At 38.0% G+C, this 17566-nt stretch overlaps 2 protein-coding genes across 2 annotated transcripts in view; one reads left to right on the top strand and one right to left on the bottom strand.

Annotated features, from left to right (window-relative positions):
* Positions 1–422: 422 nt before the first annotated feature.
* Positions 423–2729, top strand: LOC125235228 (integrator complex subunit 11). The gene has a single exon (XM_048141715.1). The coding sequence runs from the start codon at positions 816–818 to the stop codon at positions 2601–2603; it is 1788 nt and encodes a 595-aa protein (XP_047997672.1). The 5' UTR covers positions 423–815; the 3' UTR covers positions 2604–2729.
* Positions 2730–3101: 372 nt separating this feature from the next.
* The window catches only part of LOC125235394 (probable tubulin polyglutamylase ttll-15), a 36079-nt gene continuing 21614 nt past the window's right edge, over positions 3102–17566 (bottom strand). The window contains exons 4-7 of the mRNA XM_048141945.1: positions 17436–17522; positions 11258–11475; positions 7578–7797; positions 3102–3346 (exon numbers count right to left, since the gene is read on the bottom strand). Of these exons, the coding sequence (XP_047997902.1) occupies positions 3233–3346; positions 7578–7797; positions 11258–11475; positions 17436–17522 (639 nt within the window). The 3' untranslated portion in view covers positions 3102–3232. The remainder of the gene's footprint in view (positions 3347–7577; positions 7798–11257; positions 11476–17435; positions 17523–17566) is intronic.

Here is a 17566-nt window from a genome sequence, read left to right as displayed (position 1 = left end):
TTGTTTTTAGATTTTTTTATATTTTAATTTTTATTTTATGTTTTTAAAATAATTGTGTTCAGTTATTGTTTTATTTATACAAATGTCAACTTAAGCCCTTTTACATTGTTTGCCCCATCTTAGGATTCTTAGGTAATGTTCGAAAAGTTGTAACAAAACAAAATATTTTTGAATATTAAAAAAATAAAAAAATGTTAGTAGGTAAAAATAAAAAAGCTCTCATCAGGATTTGAACCCGGGACCCCTTGCTCCGTAGGCGGGGTCACTACCGAGAAGGCTAAGAGATTGTCAAACAATTATATACCTGTTATTGCAGCGCCACCTATCTTTTCTTTTATATGTGCACTTCTGATACTTAAAGCTATCGCTCCTTACCTCTAATCTCCATACGTCTGGTAATGACTTTTGAGCATTTGATTTTGATGGCTTGTTATCTTACTTTATTTGTGTCAAATTATTGCTGTAAATTCAACTGAATTGCATTTATTGTAAATGCGTTTGGTATTCTAATTGCATTATTCTACAGTGTGCAATTAGTTACATATTGTTTTATATTGAGAAAAGTGTTGATCAACCCGTGTCCTTACATCGAAAACAGTGATAACATAAAGTTGTGATTGATAAAAAAGAAGAGATTATAACCAACTTGAAAGACGAGTAGTTACTTCATTATATCATCTTTGAGCATGTGATCAATCTTACGAGTTATTAATGACTATCCGCGACCGCTAACCTTTGCTCGCGGTAATTTGTTTGAAGGTGGACCGCATTATTGCGACATCGCGTAGAAGCAGGGTAAAGTTCGAGTTTACGTGATGCCCGACATTAAGATTACCCCGCTGGGGGCGGGCCAGGATGTGGGCAGGAGCTGTATTCTCTTGTCCATGGGAGGGAAGAACATTATGCTCGACTGTGGCATGCATATGGGCTACAACGACGAACGACGCTTTCCGGATTTCTCTTACATCGTCCCTGAAGGACCAATCACGAGCCAGATCGATTGTGTCATAATCTCGCATTTCCATTTGGACCACTGTGGTGCTTTGCCCTACATGTCCGAGATGGTAGGCTACACTGGTCCCATCTATATGACTCATCCCACAAAAGCCATTGCCCCTATCCTTCTGGAGGACATGAGAAAAGTTGCAGTAGAAAGAAAAGGCGAATCTAACTTCTTCACGTCTCAAATGATAAAGGACTGCATCAAGAAAGTTACTGCGGTAACTCTGCACCAGTCTGTGATGGTAGACAATGATCTAGAGATAAAGGCATACTATGCGGGGCATGTGTTGGGCGCAGCAATGTTTTGGATCAGAGTCGGGTCTCAGTCTGTTGTCTACACCGGTGACTACAATATGACTCCGGACAGACATTTAGGAGCTGCTTGGATTGACAAGTGCCGACCTGATTTGCTCATATCAGAGTCGACCTATGCTACTACTATCAGAGATTCCAAAAGGTGCCGTGAAAGAGACTTCCTCAAGAAAGTCCATGAGTGTGTGGAAAAGGGTGGCAAAGTGCTCATACCTGTTTTTGCTCTTGGTCGTGCCCAGGAACTCTGTATATTATTAGAAACATACTGGGAGCGGATGAATCTTAAGTGCCCAGTCTACTTCGCCCTGGGCCTTACAGAGAAAGCAAACAATTACTATAAAATGTTCATCACATGGACAAATCAGAAGATCAGGAAGACTTTTGTGCAGAGAAACATGTTTGATTTTAAACATATCAAACCTTTTGACAAGTCATACATAGATAACCCTGGGGCCATGGTGGTGTTTGCAACACCGGGTATGTTACATGCTGGACTCTCACTAAACATCTTCAAGAAATGGGCACCGTATGAACAAAACATGGTTATCATGCCCGGGTTCTGTGTTCAAGGAACTGTTGGTCATAAGATTTTAAATGGGGCAAAAAAAGTTGAATTTGAAAATCGTCAAGTGGTGGAAGTGAAAATGGCAGTAGAGTACATGTCTTTCTCTGCTCATGCTGATGCTAAAGGTATCATGCAGCTGATTCAATACTGTGAACCAAAGAATGTACTGTTAGTGCATGGTGAAGCTCAGAAAATGGAGTTTCTGAAGGATAAAATTGAAAAAGAGTTCAAGATTAACTGCTACATGCCCGCTAATGGAGAGACTTGCATGATTTCTACTCCAACTAAAATCCCCATTGATGTGTCATTAAGACTTCTGAAAGCTGAATCAGTCAGATATAATGCCCAGCCACCTGATCCAAAGAGACGGCGTGTAGTGAATGGAATTCTCTGTGTCAAAGACAATAGACTTTCTCTCATAGACATTGATGAAATGTGTGATGAAATTGGCATCAACAGGCATGTCATCCGCTTCACAAGCACTGTCCGCTTGGATGACCCGGGTCCAGCCCTGAAGACTGCAGAGAAGTTAAAAGGTTTATTAACAGAGAAGCTATCTGGATGGTCCATCACTATATCAGATGGCAACATCTCTGTCGAGTCTGTGCTTATTAAAGTAGAGGGTGATGATGAAACAACAAAAAATATTTATGTCTCATGGACTAACCAGGATGAGGATCTTGGCAGTTACATATTAGGATTGCTGCAGTCTATGGTACAATAGTTTTGAGATTAAGCATTAATGAGCATTTCTTTTTTTTTTTGCCACTTTTATGAAGTGCGATATTTTTGAAAAAAAAAATGCTATTTCTACTCAGAATTCTTCAATCCATGCCTTTTCAATCCTAGTAGTTAAAAAAATTGTCCCATACGATTTTTTCTTATTTTGTTACCATTTTCCGTACATGTTGTATGGGGTAATAAAAGAGGAAAGTAAAAAAAAAAATGTATGGAAATTCTGGGACACTTTTTGTCTCCCAGTGAGATTGAAAGTACTCGTGATTCTGAGTACAATAAAATTGACCAAAATTCCCTAAAACAATAAAAAAAAATTATTGGCAAAAAAATAAAGAAATGCTCTAATGTGTTGTGTGCCTCCAGGTATAGGAATAAGAACAAACTTGTAAAGTTACAAAATAGTACATTAAGAATTTGAAAAACCAATTTACAATTTCAGCAGTCCTCAAAGACAGTATTTGTGATTTGAAAGATTTCAATTCAGTTTCTGTTAAGACTATCAATTCATTTCACTTTATTTTCAACAGTGTGATATACCTCTAGTTATACAGGGTATGAAATATCATGTAAAATTTGTAAGAGTTAGTTTATTAAATAGCTTAAGTAACATTGATTTTATGTGCACCAAGTTGTGTCTATGTCGCATTTCCCTTGATACCACAGATGCTGTAGCTTGTTAGCTTCACTCAGGATTTCCATGTACTTGTAGTCCACTTGTGCTCCTGGTTTCTGAAATGAAAATAGTTGGAACTTAATAATCTTAATATTGTGAGAATAGTAACTTGGATTTAGATATTTGGACTTATTACAATTTACATTCGGAATTACGGCTATGTAATTTGAGCTATGGGTCACCCAAGGCAGACATATTCGACTTTTAAATTCTAAGCCTGTGGCATCGATTGCAGAAGTTTCTGCCAATCACAAGTTTAAATGTATATCTCGACTGCAACTGCCTGTAACCATGGGGTCTCATCCGGAACATCGTATAATTAATGTCAAACCAAAATCATAGATGGCGCTACGTGCCACGATTAGCCATTATGACTTATTTATTCAATAAATTTAAAGGTCTCAAAGGTATTATTTTAGTCTCATGCATTAAGAATATCATTAATTTAATACACAAATCCACAAAAACACGAATTCAATGCAATATTTTTCAAAATTCGAATCTAAAATTTATTACACGACTGAATACAACATCAGCAAACCCGCATTGAACGTTATTGAGTCGTCTAAGTATTATTACCTCTCGTCACTAGATGGAGTGACTGTGCATAACGTACGTGATATAATTAGAATAGCCACTTGAGTGCGGGCTAGTCATACGCTCAAAACACCAGTGTAAGGGCGCTCTCCGGAACCATTATCTTCTTACGCGTCTGGACGGCACATTTTAGCCTGGTTACGTAGCCGTATTCAACTCGTGTGCACTCCGTAACCACATGGTATCGTTAATGAAACTTATGAATGAATGGCGTTGTTGGTAAAACGAAAAGCAATATGTGAATATGTGTGTGTGTGTGCATTATGCAATAAAAACAAGGTGAGACAAAATTGGGGTTTTTAACACACTGTGCCGCAGCACGGGTACCGGCCGGCGCCGCGGCGGTACGCACACGAGTACACCGGACGCGTCTGTGTGCGTTAGCAGGCGCACAAATAAAGTGGCTTTCTGCGGGCAGCCGAGCGGCACCGCCCCCGACTGCGCGATGGCAATAAACACAAAAATCACAAATTTGAATTCGTGCTTGCCTACCTTATCGTGTTAGTTCTTCATTATTAATAAATAATTTTAATTATTGAATGTTGATTAGAACTGTTATCTGGGCCATTTTTATTTTTGTCAAAGTTGTACGTCCACCCGACTTTTTTTTAATTTGGAAATTTTTATGTGGTTTCCACTCAGAATCGTGAGCTCTTTCACTCCTAATAGGAGAAAAAAGTCTCCCAAGTTTTTTCCCATTCCGTTACCATTTTTTCATACATTTTGTATGGCAGTAACGGCATGGAAGGTTTGAAAAATGTATGGATATCTTAAGATATTTTTTTTACTTCCTATCAGGCAGGATCGAAAGACCTTGAGATTCTGAGTATGAATCGCGTAAAAAACACCCATGTTACAAAAAAAGAGGGGTGAACAACTTTAAAAAAAAATGGCTCATCTGGCCGGCGGCCTTAAGGCCATAACAGATAATAGTAATTATGTGTTGAAATGAAATGAAAATGAAATATTTATTTTTCAAGTAGGCATATTACAAATTACAATGAACATATGAACGTCAAGTTTTAGTAAATAACTAATTTCGGTGTTTTTCTCAATTTATGAGTAAAAATTACTCTAGAAAATGAAATAAAACTATGGAAACGGATTAAATCGCGTATAATGAATTTAAAATACTATATTTACTACTATTTGTTTTTATTTCTATACTGTATTTTAAATTCATTATACGCGATTTAATCCATTTCCATAATTTTATTTCATGAGTAACTATCGCGGTAACCGAAGACAATATTACTCTAGAAAATGTTTTGTCAAATACCTAGCTACATTACCTTTTATTTTTTATATTAAGTACATGTATTTGTTTACTTAATAATATACATTTCCATATTTATAAATTGAAATATATATCATACACGAAATGAAAAACGACACCGACGACGCGACGGTTTTTTTCCCACATTTCTAATTAACTACGCGCCTGCTTTCGAGTGCTTTAAATTTTAATAAACCAACGCATTCTTTGATTGGGGGCTCGGGCCTCTCAAGGTCAGTGCAAATGTGATGCGTAGAATAGGACTAGTATAGGTAGGTAGGGGCGCGGGGCGCGGGGCCGCGACTAAAGCTAGGAACACACTACGCGTCCGCGTCGTGAATCGACCGCGGACGGGAATCTGGACAATGGAAATACACATAACCGTGCAAACTATCGGTCGACGGACGTGGACGTGGCCTTGAGCGCATGGACGTCCGATCGAAATCTGGCTCGCTGGATGTTTTGTTCCGTGCACACTGATCGGTCGCGGTCGCGGTCGATTTACGACGGACGTCCGCGTAGTATGTTCCTAGCTTAATCTTGTTCATTCACATCCGCTTGCATGTGTCGCGGATAGAGCGAGTACGTAAGGGCCCGCGCACACGGGCAACTGTTGCTGGCGACTTTTTTGTCACGACCATGGCTTAGTATGAAAGTGCGCACACGAGGCGACGCAACTTTTCATACAAATACGAAAGTCGCCGAGCAACTGTTGCCTCCGTGTGCGCGGGGCCTAAGCGGCGAGCACACATACAAGCCGCGCGGAGACCGTTTGCCACCCTGATGTATACCTCTTTTAATTAAATCCGCAAAAAATATTTTTCATCATTTTCATACATAACAAATGAATTTATTAGTGTGAGAGACCCTTACGAATAACATTCAAGTTAGTGTCAAGTGATTGACTGCACATGTCAAAACAAAAAACATTAGGAATTGGTCACACACGTGTTCAGTAATTATCTTTGGTAAAGGCAGTCATACACATGTTCAGTAATTATCTTTATTTTTTTAATAACTCGATAACCGTAAGAGTTAAGTTTCTTAGAGACATTAAATTCATTTGATCTTCCCTTAAAGTTATCGGAATTCAATAAAAACAGTGTGTATAACAAATAACAATTTTATTTACATGATTTATTTTAACTTGCATTAATATGCTGTTCTCGAACTTATTGTATCGATAAACTACCTCTCTAGTCGATCTGTGTCGATACTAACCCAACGAAGTAACTTTTCTAAGACGTCACCAGGTCACCACGCGTCCTTTTCTTTAGGGTGCTATAGAAAAGGATACCTATAGTTTTCTTTGTTCTTATTTACTGACAGACTTGTTTGACAGATTATATCAATTTATAGAGCAATCAATTTGATTAGTGAAACTAAATAATTTGTTATTCATGTTACCTACTTAAAACTGGAGTTTTAACATTTGGTTTAACAAGACGTCCTTACGAGGTTATATAAACAACAATGTGCCACAGGACTCATAATAAAACGGCTCAACAAAATAATACCAATAATAATAGGTGCGTGTTATATTTTACTCAGCAGCCGGCGTAGCCGAATGGCAATTGTCGACACCATATGCCGACAGAAATGTAGTCTAGCTCTGTCGCGCAAGTACGCAAGAGCTATAATTAGAGGTAGATAGATACAACGAAACAAATATTATCGTGAGCACGTGTGCATTCGACTACGCACACTGATGAGGGGACCCAGCGCGTACGTACATTGCGCACCACCTGCACGCACACATACAAACCGCGCGGCATACAATCCACTGGTAGGCTATGTCTACAACGCCATCTAGTAATGGCTGACTTTAAACGTGCACATGACGTTGTATGTTTAGTGCGTGAAAGCTAAAACAGATGTCGCAAGATGTTGCAGTTTGATGACTATTTCGACGTAGGATACTGATAAGAGTTTTGTTGGCCACGCGTGGCTACTGGCGCCATCTAGCTCTTTGAGTGTGGATTAAATTTAGTACACAGGTCTAGAATACTTAGGACGGCGCCCATTTTTAGTATGGGGTTAGGTATCTGTACTAGTATTATTTGATCTGTGCTGTAACAAAGAGTATAAGTCTCCAGGTGAGCAAGGAACCCTGGCATCTGTCGCAGCAATACATCGCAAAACAGCTTGCTATATTTCTTTATCAGGCGCTTAGGAACAATTGTATCCCTTTAATAAAGTGTCTTACCATCGTTGGAGGTTACATAGTGCCTCCTTTATGTAGGTGTTATCTTGAGCTCTCAACATGCTAAGCATCAACTGCCTATTGATACAGGGTCTACAAAGTCTGCAGAAGAGAAACGAGCCCTCTAATCTGTCGCGGCAATACCAAAACAGTTTGCTATATTATTTTATCAGGCGCTTAACAAGCAAAATCCCGTTAGTAAAAATCTTACCATCGCTGGAGGGTGCAATCTTCTAAAATCTCCTTTATGTAGGTGCTCCCTATGAGCCCTCAACAGACTTTGCCTCAAGTGTCTGGTGATACAAGGTCTACAAAGTCTGCAGATGAGAAGGGAACCCTCGCAGTTGTCTCTGCAGTAAGTGTCGCACTCCTTGCCCCAGGCTGCTATATTCTTGTCTGATGATACCATGTTCTTGGCTGCTGCTTGCTCTCTGAAAAATAGGGGTATTGGTTAGGTTTGCTGGCCAGAAAGACAAATAAGAGTCAATGTGTACATTCAAAAGACAATCAGTAACGGACGTTCTTTGTTAACAGTCTGTTCGGTAAGTGAAGAGTCGTGGAATGTATTGGGTCCCATATGCTCTTCCGGATTTTTTTCCGAACAGACTCTAGTAATAAACCTTAATACGTCCTAGTTATTTAATAACATTTTTGGTTCGACTTTAAAAATCTAAAAACTCATAATCAGACATTACTTATAGAACGGTGGCTGATACTGGCCAGTTACATATAAAAACATTTAACTTTAAGATATATTATAAGGTACAGATTGTAACGACAATGTTGTGACAATAAATCATTTATCTATCTATATCACGTCTCCGATTTGGATAAAAATTGGTAGGCTGACAGAGTCCATGATGCTGAGCAAGATCCACTAGGTTTCCCAAAATGTCCTATGTAGTTTGTATGAAACCTTCCTTTTTTGTTACCGAAAATGTATAGAAATCTGGTAACAAAAAAGGAAGGTTTCATACAAACTACATAGGACATTTTGGGAGACCTAGTGGATCTTGCTCGGCATCGTGGAATTCGTGGACTCTATCAGCCTACCAATTTTTATCAAAATCGGAGACGTGATCCAAATGTACAAACTTAACGGGAATTGCTCATCAACACTATCAACTCACAGTACTCAAACTGCTGAACATAAGTGTCATGTAGGCGTTATATTCAGAAGAATTCTACAAGAAAGGATGGTTAGGCCCCTAGCGGGTAGCCCTACCAATGAAGCCGATGGTCCTGGGTTCAAATCCGGGTGAGTACTATCGAGATTTAGTACCTAAATGATACGTCTAGAAACTGTTAAACGCCGTTATTCGGTTACATATATTATGAAATAACTTAAACATATTCTACCAAGAACGATATAATACTGGACTGACAAAGTCAGCAAGGAAGTTGGTATGGGATGAAAGATGATAAATGAGATGTTAGACGACTAGTGTGAAATAAGTGTAAGCGAAGTTTACCTTACAGTCCGGGAATGTGAGGACTGAGTCGTTGGTCGCGCTGTAGGCCCGCTGGCGGTGATTTCAGCTCCTTGTCGCAAGCTAGAGGAAGCGTAAAACCGTTACCTTCGAGCTTTCAACTTAGACCTTCGACGTTCTCTCCACGGATGATCCTGGCGCTCTCCGATACACAACACTTATTGAAATGATATTAAACTACGGGTGATGGTGCTTTTAATGATTCACTGCGAGAAATAGCGAGACTGGCTAAGGTGATGGTGGCTGTTCGCGAATCTGTTGCGTACTGGCTCTGTCAATTGCATGACAGAGCAACCGTTTTTTTTTTAATATTCGAATTTCAACCGTGACAAAGTGTTGCCACAGTTAACATGAAAAAATATCCGAAAAATGATGGGCAAAACTGAACACCCATACAAAAAAGCGTAGGTACCCCTGAAATATATGGGCTTTTAGGCTTAAAACTAGATGGCGCTGTTCGTACCCTGGAAGTGGCCAAAATAAGATTTTCCCCAAATATTTTTGCGAGTTTTTTATTTATCATAAGAATACACATTTTGAAAAAAAAAATTGTAGGCATCATCAATGTAGTTATGATGGTACTTAATAGGTGGCGCTAAAAAATCGAAGTACGACCCTTAGTATGAAGATTGTAAATCGTATACAATTAATCCTTGGTTCTACTAACACTCATTTTGGGGTAATATATTAAGGGGTTTGCTCCCTCCGCCTCGAAATCAAGTTAACTTTAATTTAGTTCACTATCTGCTTGATAAATCGGTACACAACTTATAACTCCTATATAGGTACTATTTGTAGAACATCTTATTACAAAATTACAAAGCAAAGATTTCTAAAGTAAGGATAAGGCAATTACTACCATTTCAACTGATACATTTTCATGTCTTGCGCCATTGGTTGATGAGTTCTCTTCACGCCCGCGATTGGTCTAGAGTACGCATCTAGTACGTACAGACACTTGTACAGTCGCCAACGGTTAAATCGGAGCGGCCAGTGGCCCATTTCTCAAAACTGTTTCTTTCCAGCTTGTCATATTAGACATTGACTGCAACTTGTAACTTGTAGCTTCGAGAAATGGGCCCCAGGACGTTCAAAAATAACTGAACCTTGACAATAAAGTCGTTTCTAGATATTTTTGTGAGCACCTTGACCGCTCCAATATACATATCTGATGGCGACTGTACAGCGGTGTTATGTGTCGCTGTGTCAACACAATTTTTATTTAATATGCCCCGTCCTTACGAGTAATATGTCAATGGTACTAAGTCGATTCGAAGAAGTCGTGCTTATTTCTATTTGATCAAGTTCAATAAGTTTAAGCTATATTGGATTAAGTAAGATACATTCACCCACGCGCTAGTATCAATAGATATTATCGCTAAAATAACTTACACGTTTAAGAGGCTGACATTATCCATACGCCTTGAATTAGGAGGCACACTCAAAGGTTATGACAGATGGCGCCACCTTATTAGTTCATTGCACAGACAAAGAACACATTTTAACAAACAAACAACAAACAAAGCATTTATTGAAAACATATTACAAACATATAACATGTGGGAGTAATATGACCTTGCAAGGGCGCAGCAAGCTTATTAGGTACTTAATAGCTTAGGTATATAAATAAATTACAAATTAGGTTTTACAAGTTATTAGTAATACTTTAAAATTAAGCTACTTAATTTATCATAATACATACATACATACATACATACATATAATCACGCCTGTATCCCATAAAGGGGTAGGCAGAACACATGAAACTACTAAAGCTTCAGTGCCACTCTTGGCAAATAAGGGGTTGAAAGAAAACGAAACTGTGACATTGCAGTGACAGGTTGCCAGCCTCTCGCCTACGCCACAATTTAACCCATATCCCATAGTCGCCTTCTACGACACCCACGGGAAGAAAAGGGGTGGTGAAATTCTTAACCCGTCACTACACAGGCAATCATATTAGGTATTAGGTATTTATCATAATAGGTATTAATTAAACATTTTGTCATCAAAAAACTCTTGCAATGTATAGAAGGTTTTGCTTATTAGATATGTGTTAAGGGATTTTTGATTAATTTAAGACTGTCTATTTGTTTTATAGATTGAGGAAGTATATTAAATATTTTTAATGCACATCGTATGTGGTCCGGAGTGATATATTTTTAAAGTAGATGTGGGCAGTGAAAGGTGGTTATTTTGGCGGAGGTTTAATGGTTTGGCATGTCGGTCTTTTGCTAAAAGGAAGAAAGAGCTGTGTAGTTTCACGAAAGTGCAAACTTCAAAGATGTACAAAGAGGTTAGTGTTCATATTTCCAGGTTTTTGAAATGAGGTCGACAGGTGTCCAGAGGCTTTATATTAGCTAAAAGCTAGTTATTTCATATATCTGTGGTATATTCTCACCTGGCATCAGTTTGATTAGACTTGAGCCGCTCAACTCCGGCTAGCGCGAGCAAGTTGTACAGCACTTGCTCGTACAGCAGCTGGTTGGGCGGGTAGTGCGCCGAGCTCAGGTTGGGAGACATGTTGGCTTCCAACAGGTACACCTTCAGGTCTTCATCGACCACCAGGTCTACGCGCATCAGCTCGAAAAAGTTGTCGCCGGATGGGTAGCTTTTTAGCTGGAAAAGATTTCAACAATTAATAAGTAAGGTTCATCAGGGTAACTAACGAATGACGGAAATGCTCGGGTAATTTCTAAAGGGGAATCTTGATATGATGGATATAATTGTGATTTTTATGCGACTTTCGAGAAGACTTTCGGAATTACCCTAATGCACCCATCAAACGTGATATAGCTCCCACAAGTAAATACAGATTAGTACAAAGGTCGAAAAATATTAAGCTGAATTTTAGAACCAATCGAGTTTTCATTTCCTGATGTTTTCTCCTCTGAAAATTAACAAGTTGTATCAGCATTTTGATGAAATAATCAGAGCAAAACAATCTAACTTTTTGGCTAATTGATATATATTATTCCTTTTTGAATATTACGGCTTACTTTGCGCCACGCCATAGTCATTTACGCGTTTTATTTTCTTTAAAAAAAAATCAGTATTATCTGAATTGTCCGATACAGTTATTGCTAATCAAATAAAGTAATGACATTTGAAAGGGACGCCACCATTTACCTAGCTAGTCTAAGAAAAAAACTTACCTCGGAACTATCAATGAAAATGTACGGTCACCTAGATGGCGCTACATACATATTTGGTCGATTCTCGGCTAGATGGCGCTAATATTAATATTTGACAATTTGAACACATATCAAGTTAAGAATACGGGCCAAATTGACAAAACTGAGGTTCAAAATCGATTTGTAATACTTAATTATGAATTTGTTCTTCACTTGGGGGGAGTTAAAGGCACAGAATACATAATTATTAGTACAAGTTAAGGCTTGAAAAGCTCGCAATTGCTATGGTTCCAACTTTAAAAACTATCTGTAGGCTTACCGTTCAATTTTGAAACACATTTTTCAGTTGTTAATCGTTGAAAAGGAGACTAAAAGATTTTTATCACCTTTGTCTGACCTACGCTACAAAGGGCTTCGTATGACAATAAAATAATATGTAAAAAAAGTAAAAATATTTTATTAACCAAGAGAATTGTTGCCAATAACATACAATCAAATATATATATTTGCCAATGAAATATGAAAGTAGTTTAATATTTCAAATGAATATTATACCCACAACATACATCAGCCGCCTTACATCAGGCGGGCCGTATGCTTGTTTGCCACCGACGTAGTATAAAAAAAAAAAAAACAACATTGAGAAATTGTATTGGATACATTCATTCAACATCCCACATAAGTACGTGGCTAATCCATTGAAAATACAGACTACACCACTTTCGACTTAGCAATTAATGTGTAAGTAAGTTACTTTTCATCACACTCGCACACTAAATGTGGTATTGCACGCAAGCGGAGCGTGAGTTATAGAAAAATCGTTCTCCCTAGGGAGTTAAGAAATTTCTAGTACTAATTAGTAATTAGTAGTAGTAATTTCTAGTAGTAGTAGTAGTAGGAATTTTAACTCTTTTTTACCTTTTTGCATATTTTTTATAATGCAAGTGTGATGAAAAACATTGTGTGTAACTCGGGAAGTATGAATATTACTAACTCGAGTCTTTAAATCGCTCCGGCAAGCCGTCGCGATTTAACTTACTCTCGTTAGTAATATTCAACTTCCTCCCCTTGTTGCACAATGTACTATTATTGAGCAATTTTCATATCTTTACTTTCTAAAAATACTAATAAATATTATTTTTGCTTGTTAAAATAGGTAAAGATTATTTTATGATTCTCTTTGTGGCAAAATTTGTAACCCTCGCAACGCTCAAGATTCCACTTTTCGAACCACTCACTTTATAATACTTGTCTGATATTCCTTTCGATTGGGTACCAATATTAAATAGGACGTATGACGTATGATTAAACAACAATTTGCTCCCTTGTAAAACAGGTAATTACAGTGCGTTTTCACATTATCCGATCTGGCCCCGTAGCCGAATGGCATTTCTCCGACGCCAAACGAAAGCGATACGCCGCTGGCTCTGTCGCGCCAATACGCAAGCGCGATAGAGATAGATATCTACTAGCGCTTCGTTTCGTGAGCGTTTCGTGAGCGATTGTGCCATTCGGCTAGCCACCCTGATATTGGATGTCAGAAGGATTTCAAAGGCAAAAATCAAAGATGGCGGCTTCAATGTATGGAATATCGGTCTTACATCCGATATCGAATCAGATAATGTCAAAACGCACTATTATATTCGGTGACGAATGACGAAGACAGTTTGCCGTTGAGTCCAACATTTTTCAAATTTGCCGCCGTTTTTTTGCCGTCTTTAAACTTTTCCCACCACAAAATTTTCACCGAACATTCTATAACGTCGTACGTACATACCCGTGTGGGGTATCAATGGAAAGGTCTTTTAAAATGATATAAAGTTTTCTAAAAAACATTTTTCTTAAAGTGAACGGTTTTTGAGATATCAGCTCTCAAAGTCGTAAAAAGTATGTCCCCCCCCCTCTATTTTTATAACTACGGGGTATAAAATTCTAAAAAAAATAGAGGTGATGCATGCTAATTAACTCTTTCAACGATTTTTGGTTTGATCAAAGTATCTCTTATAGTTTTTGAGATAGGTTGATTTAACTGTAATTTTGGCAGGTGTATAAATTGACATAATAAGTTTATTATATTTGCTGCTACGGAACCCTTTGTGCGCGAGCCCGACTCGCACTTGGCCGGTTTTATAGGTAAAATAAAAACATAAACATCATAGACTCTAATTGCCGTAATTACACAGCACAGCACGTCTATGCTCACGTTAAGCCGATAACATTGCAAGATAACATTTCAATTGGCATGTGATAAAAAAAGAACTTGTTTATCTTCCGTCCAACTGCGACACGACAGATTTGCTTAATCCATTTCCTCAAAGTTCATTTGTTTATCAGAGCACGTAGGTCAATTTCTCGTGGACATTCAATGGCGACCAGTGTGTAGTGTGTAGGAAGAACCGGTTTGTGTTAGCAGGGCCGCGGCCGCAGGACAGCGGAAGTGGAGCACTTCCTCGCTTCCGGGGAGAATTTGTAATGTCACGGTCATTTTGACAGAGTTTAATGGATCGATCGAAGTCTCCAAGTGTCGTGACCCGCGCTACCCTTGATCGGAACTTTGAGGCTGTTTGTGCACTGCACTAATTGGTACCTATGTCAAGTCACGTGAGCGAAGACTCGATTTCCGGGGATAGTTTCACTTTAAATGTCAAGATTGAAGGAACTCGAATGGTTTAATTAGTTCATTTCTACTTGACCCCGCTTCGGTACAAGTTTTTATGGCGGCTTTTTAAGGTTCTGCTAATTGCACCCATAGCAAGTGAACCAAGACTTCATATTATTATAGAAAAGTATACGACTAATAGATATCGGTTCTTGCGATTGGTCAATCTATCGCGAATTTCAATTTTGTAAATATAACTTGTACATGTTATAGTGACAATGCTTTTAGACTAGATGTAAGGTTATTCACGCGAGCGTGTCCGAATGGTTTTCATAAGGCTGTCGCAAGATCCGCCGCTCGTGCGGGCAGCCTGCAATTTTCGTGCGCCCTTCACTCAACCATCGTCCGCACATTCCTATAATAACCACATGAAATTCATAGCTGTTGCTATATAATCTTTTATAATTATTTCTACTGGTTTCATGTATTTACTACAGTTTTTAGCCTACTATTATGTCTCTGTCGCACTGTCGAATACAGACTTACCAACAAGTTGAATCAACAATATAATGTATCCAAATAAAGATCGTAGCCATCTTGATGACTCATCCACCTATTGGTACTTAATAAATAAGGCACCCAAAATAACTTAACGACTTGCATTACCTTATGAAAGTCACAGACACTACTTAGTAAGGAATACAAGCGTATTCTTTTAACAAGTAATTAAGATATCAATAATTAACCTGGTCATAATGATACACTCAGAAATATTTAGTGTCGCTATCTCTTAAAGAAAATATAATTTACTTGACATTTGACCTTATGCTTTAAGTGTGACTATGTTATGTATGCACAATTGATCGATGATGTTTATTCAGAACAATATTACTTAATAACTATAAATCGATATCGTATCTTGACCAAGATTTAATACTAGGAAGAGACTGTCACAAGTCTCCGTCTCCGTACTTAACCTCCCAAGTTCTGCAAGCCATTGTTTTGTTTTTAAATTTAGAATTATTTGTAAGACAATAAAAGTTCAAATAGTCATACTATAGTTATGAAAAAAAAGCTGCAGTTTTAGATGGAAGCAAGCCGCTTTGCATGGTGATAGTAGACGTCTTAGTAAACGATTTTTTCCGAGGATATCGAAATTTCATCCCTTAGGAAGCCGAGCGTAGCGAGGTGTTTTATGAAAATGAAAAAAATTCTATCTTTTTATTGTATCGTCCGATTTTGACAAAACGTATCTCAAATGAAAGGTATTGCTTTATGTAATTTAAAAAAAAATTGAAAAAAAAATATTACAAAAAAAGTAAGAAAAAAAATAAAAAAAGTAAATTTACGCCTCGCACTGAATAACTTCAAAGAATGACAGACGAAATGTACAATGTCGATATATGAGTTTTTTTTAATCAAAGACATAAATTCATAGTTGAAAACTAAAGACCGCATCGAAATCGGATTAGCATTTTTAGGGTTCCGTAGTCAACTAGGAACCCTTATAGTTTCGCCATGTCTGTCTGTCCGTCCGTCCGTCCGTCCGTCCGTCCGTCCGTCCGTCCGTCCGTCCGTCCGCGGATAATCACAGTAACCCTTAGCACTAGAAAGCTAAAATTTGGTACAAATATGTATATCAATCACGCCAACAAAGTGCAAAAATAAAAAAATGGAAAAAAAGTTTTATTAGGGTACCCCCCCTACAAGTAAAGTGGGGTCTGATATTTTTTTTCATTCCAACCCCAACGTGTGATATATTGTTGGATAGGTATTTAAAAATGAATATGGGTTTCTTAAGATCGCTTTTTGATAATATCAATATTTTCGGAAATAATTGCTCCTAAAGGAAAAAAAAGTGCGTCCCCCCCCTCTAACTTTTGAACCATAAGTTTAAAAAATATGAAAAAAATCATAAAAGTAGAACTTTATAAAGACTTTCTAGGAAAATTGTTTTGAACTTGATAGGTTCAGTCGTTTTTGAGAAAAATACGGAAAACTACGGAACCCTACACTGAGCGTGGCCCGACACGCTCTTGGCCGGTTTTAAATACCTATTCAACAATATATCACACGTTGGGGTTGGAATGAAAAAAAAATATCAGCCCCCACTTTACATGTAGGGGGAGTACCCTAATAAAACATTTTTTCCATTTTTTATTTTTGCACTTTGTTGGCGTGATTGATATACATATTGGTACCAAATTTCAGCTTTCTAGTGCTAACGGTTACTGAGATTATCCGCGGACGGACGGACGGACGGACGGACGGACAGACAGACATGGCGAAACTATAAGGGTTCCTAGTTGACTACGGAACCCTAAAAACTAGGATAGGTAAATGTAGAAAACTGCTCCATCTACTATTTTATTCTTGTGATCATTTTATCTAAACCCACATATCTTATTCACTAGTCTTCTTGGAAGGCGTCTATGCGTATTTGATATCTATAATACACATATTACTCACAATACAGTTTGATCTCATTCAGCATAATTCGTTCAATGCATGAATGTATCATGATGAATGGAATTATGTTCAAGTCACTCTAATTACCCGTAATTAGATGGGATTAAATTGGTACATTGAAATTATGTTTATTATTATCTAATACATATTATATACGAAATTCTGTTTCTAAATCCATACTAATATTATAAATGGGAAAGTGTGTGTCTGTTTGTTTGTCCGTCCTTCACAGCAAAACGGAGCGACGAGTTATCGTGATTTTTTAAGTGGAGATAGTTAAAGGGATGGAGAGTGACATAGGCTACTTTTTGTCTCTTTCTAACGCGAGCGAAGCCGCGGGCAAAAGCTAGTATTATTATAGTAGACCAGGTACTTACAGCTTCAATGACATGCTTTTCCTTCAGCTGAAATACGCCCGCGATAGCCTCCTGAACATCCTCCCACATCCTTGCAGGATCCTTGCCCTGAAACATTTAAATGTCACTGTGAGATGAAATAGAAAAAGATT

The sequence above is a fragment of the Leguminivora glycinivorella genome, chromosome 17 (genome assembly GCF_023078275.1).
Source record: "Leguminivora glycinivorella isolate SPB_JAAS2020 chromosome 17, LegGlyc_1.1, whole genome shotgun sequence".
In the NCBI taxonomy this organism is placed as follows: Eukaryota; Metazoa; Arthropoda; class Insecta; order Lepidoptera; family Tortricidae; genus Leguminivora; species Leguminivora glycinivorella.
This window is presented reverse-complemented; position numbering and strand designations above follow the sequence as displayed.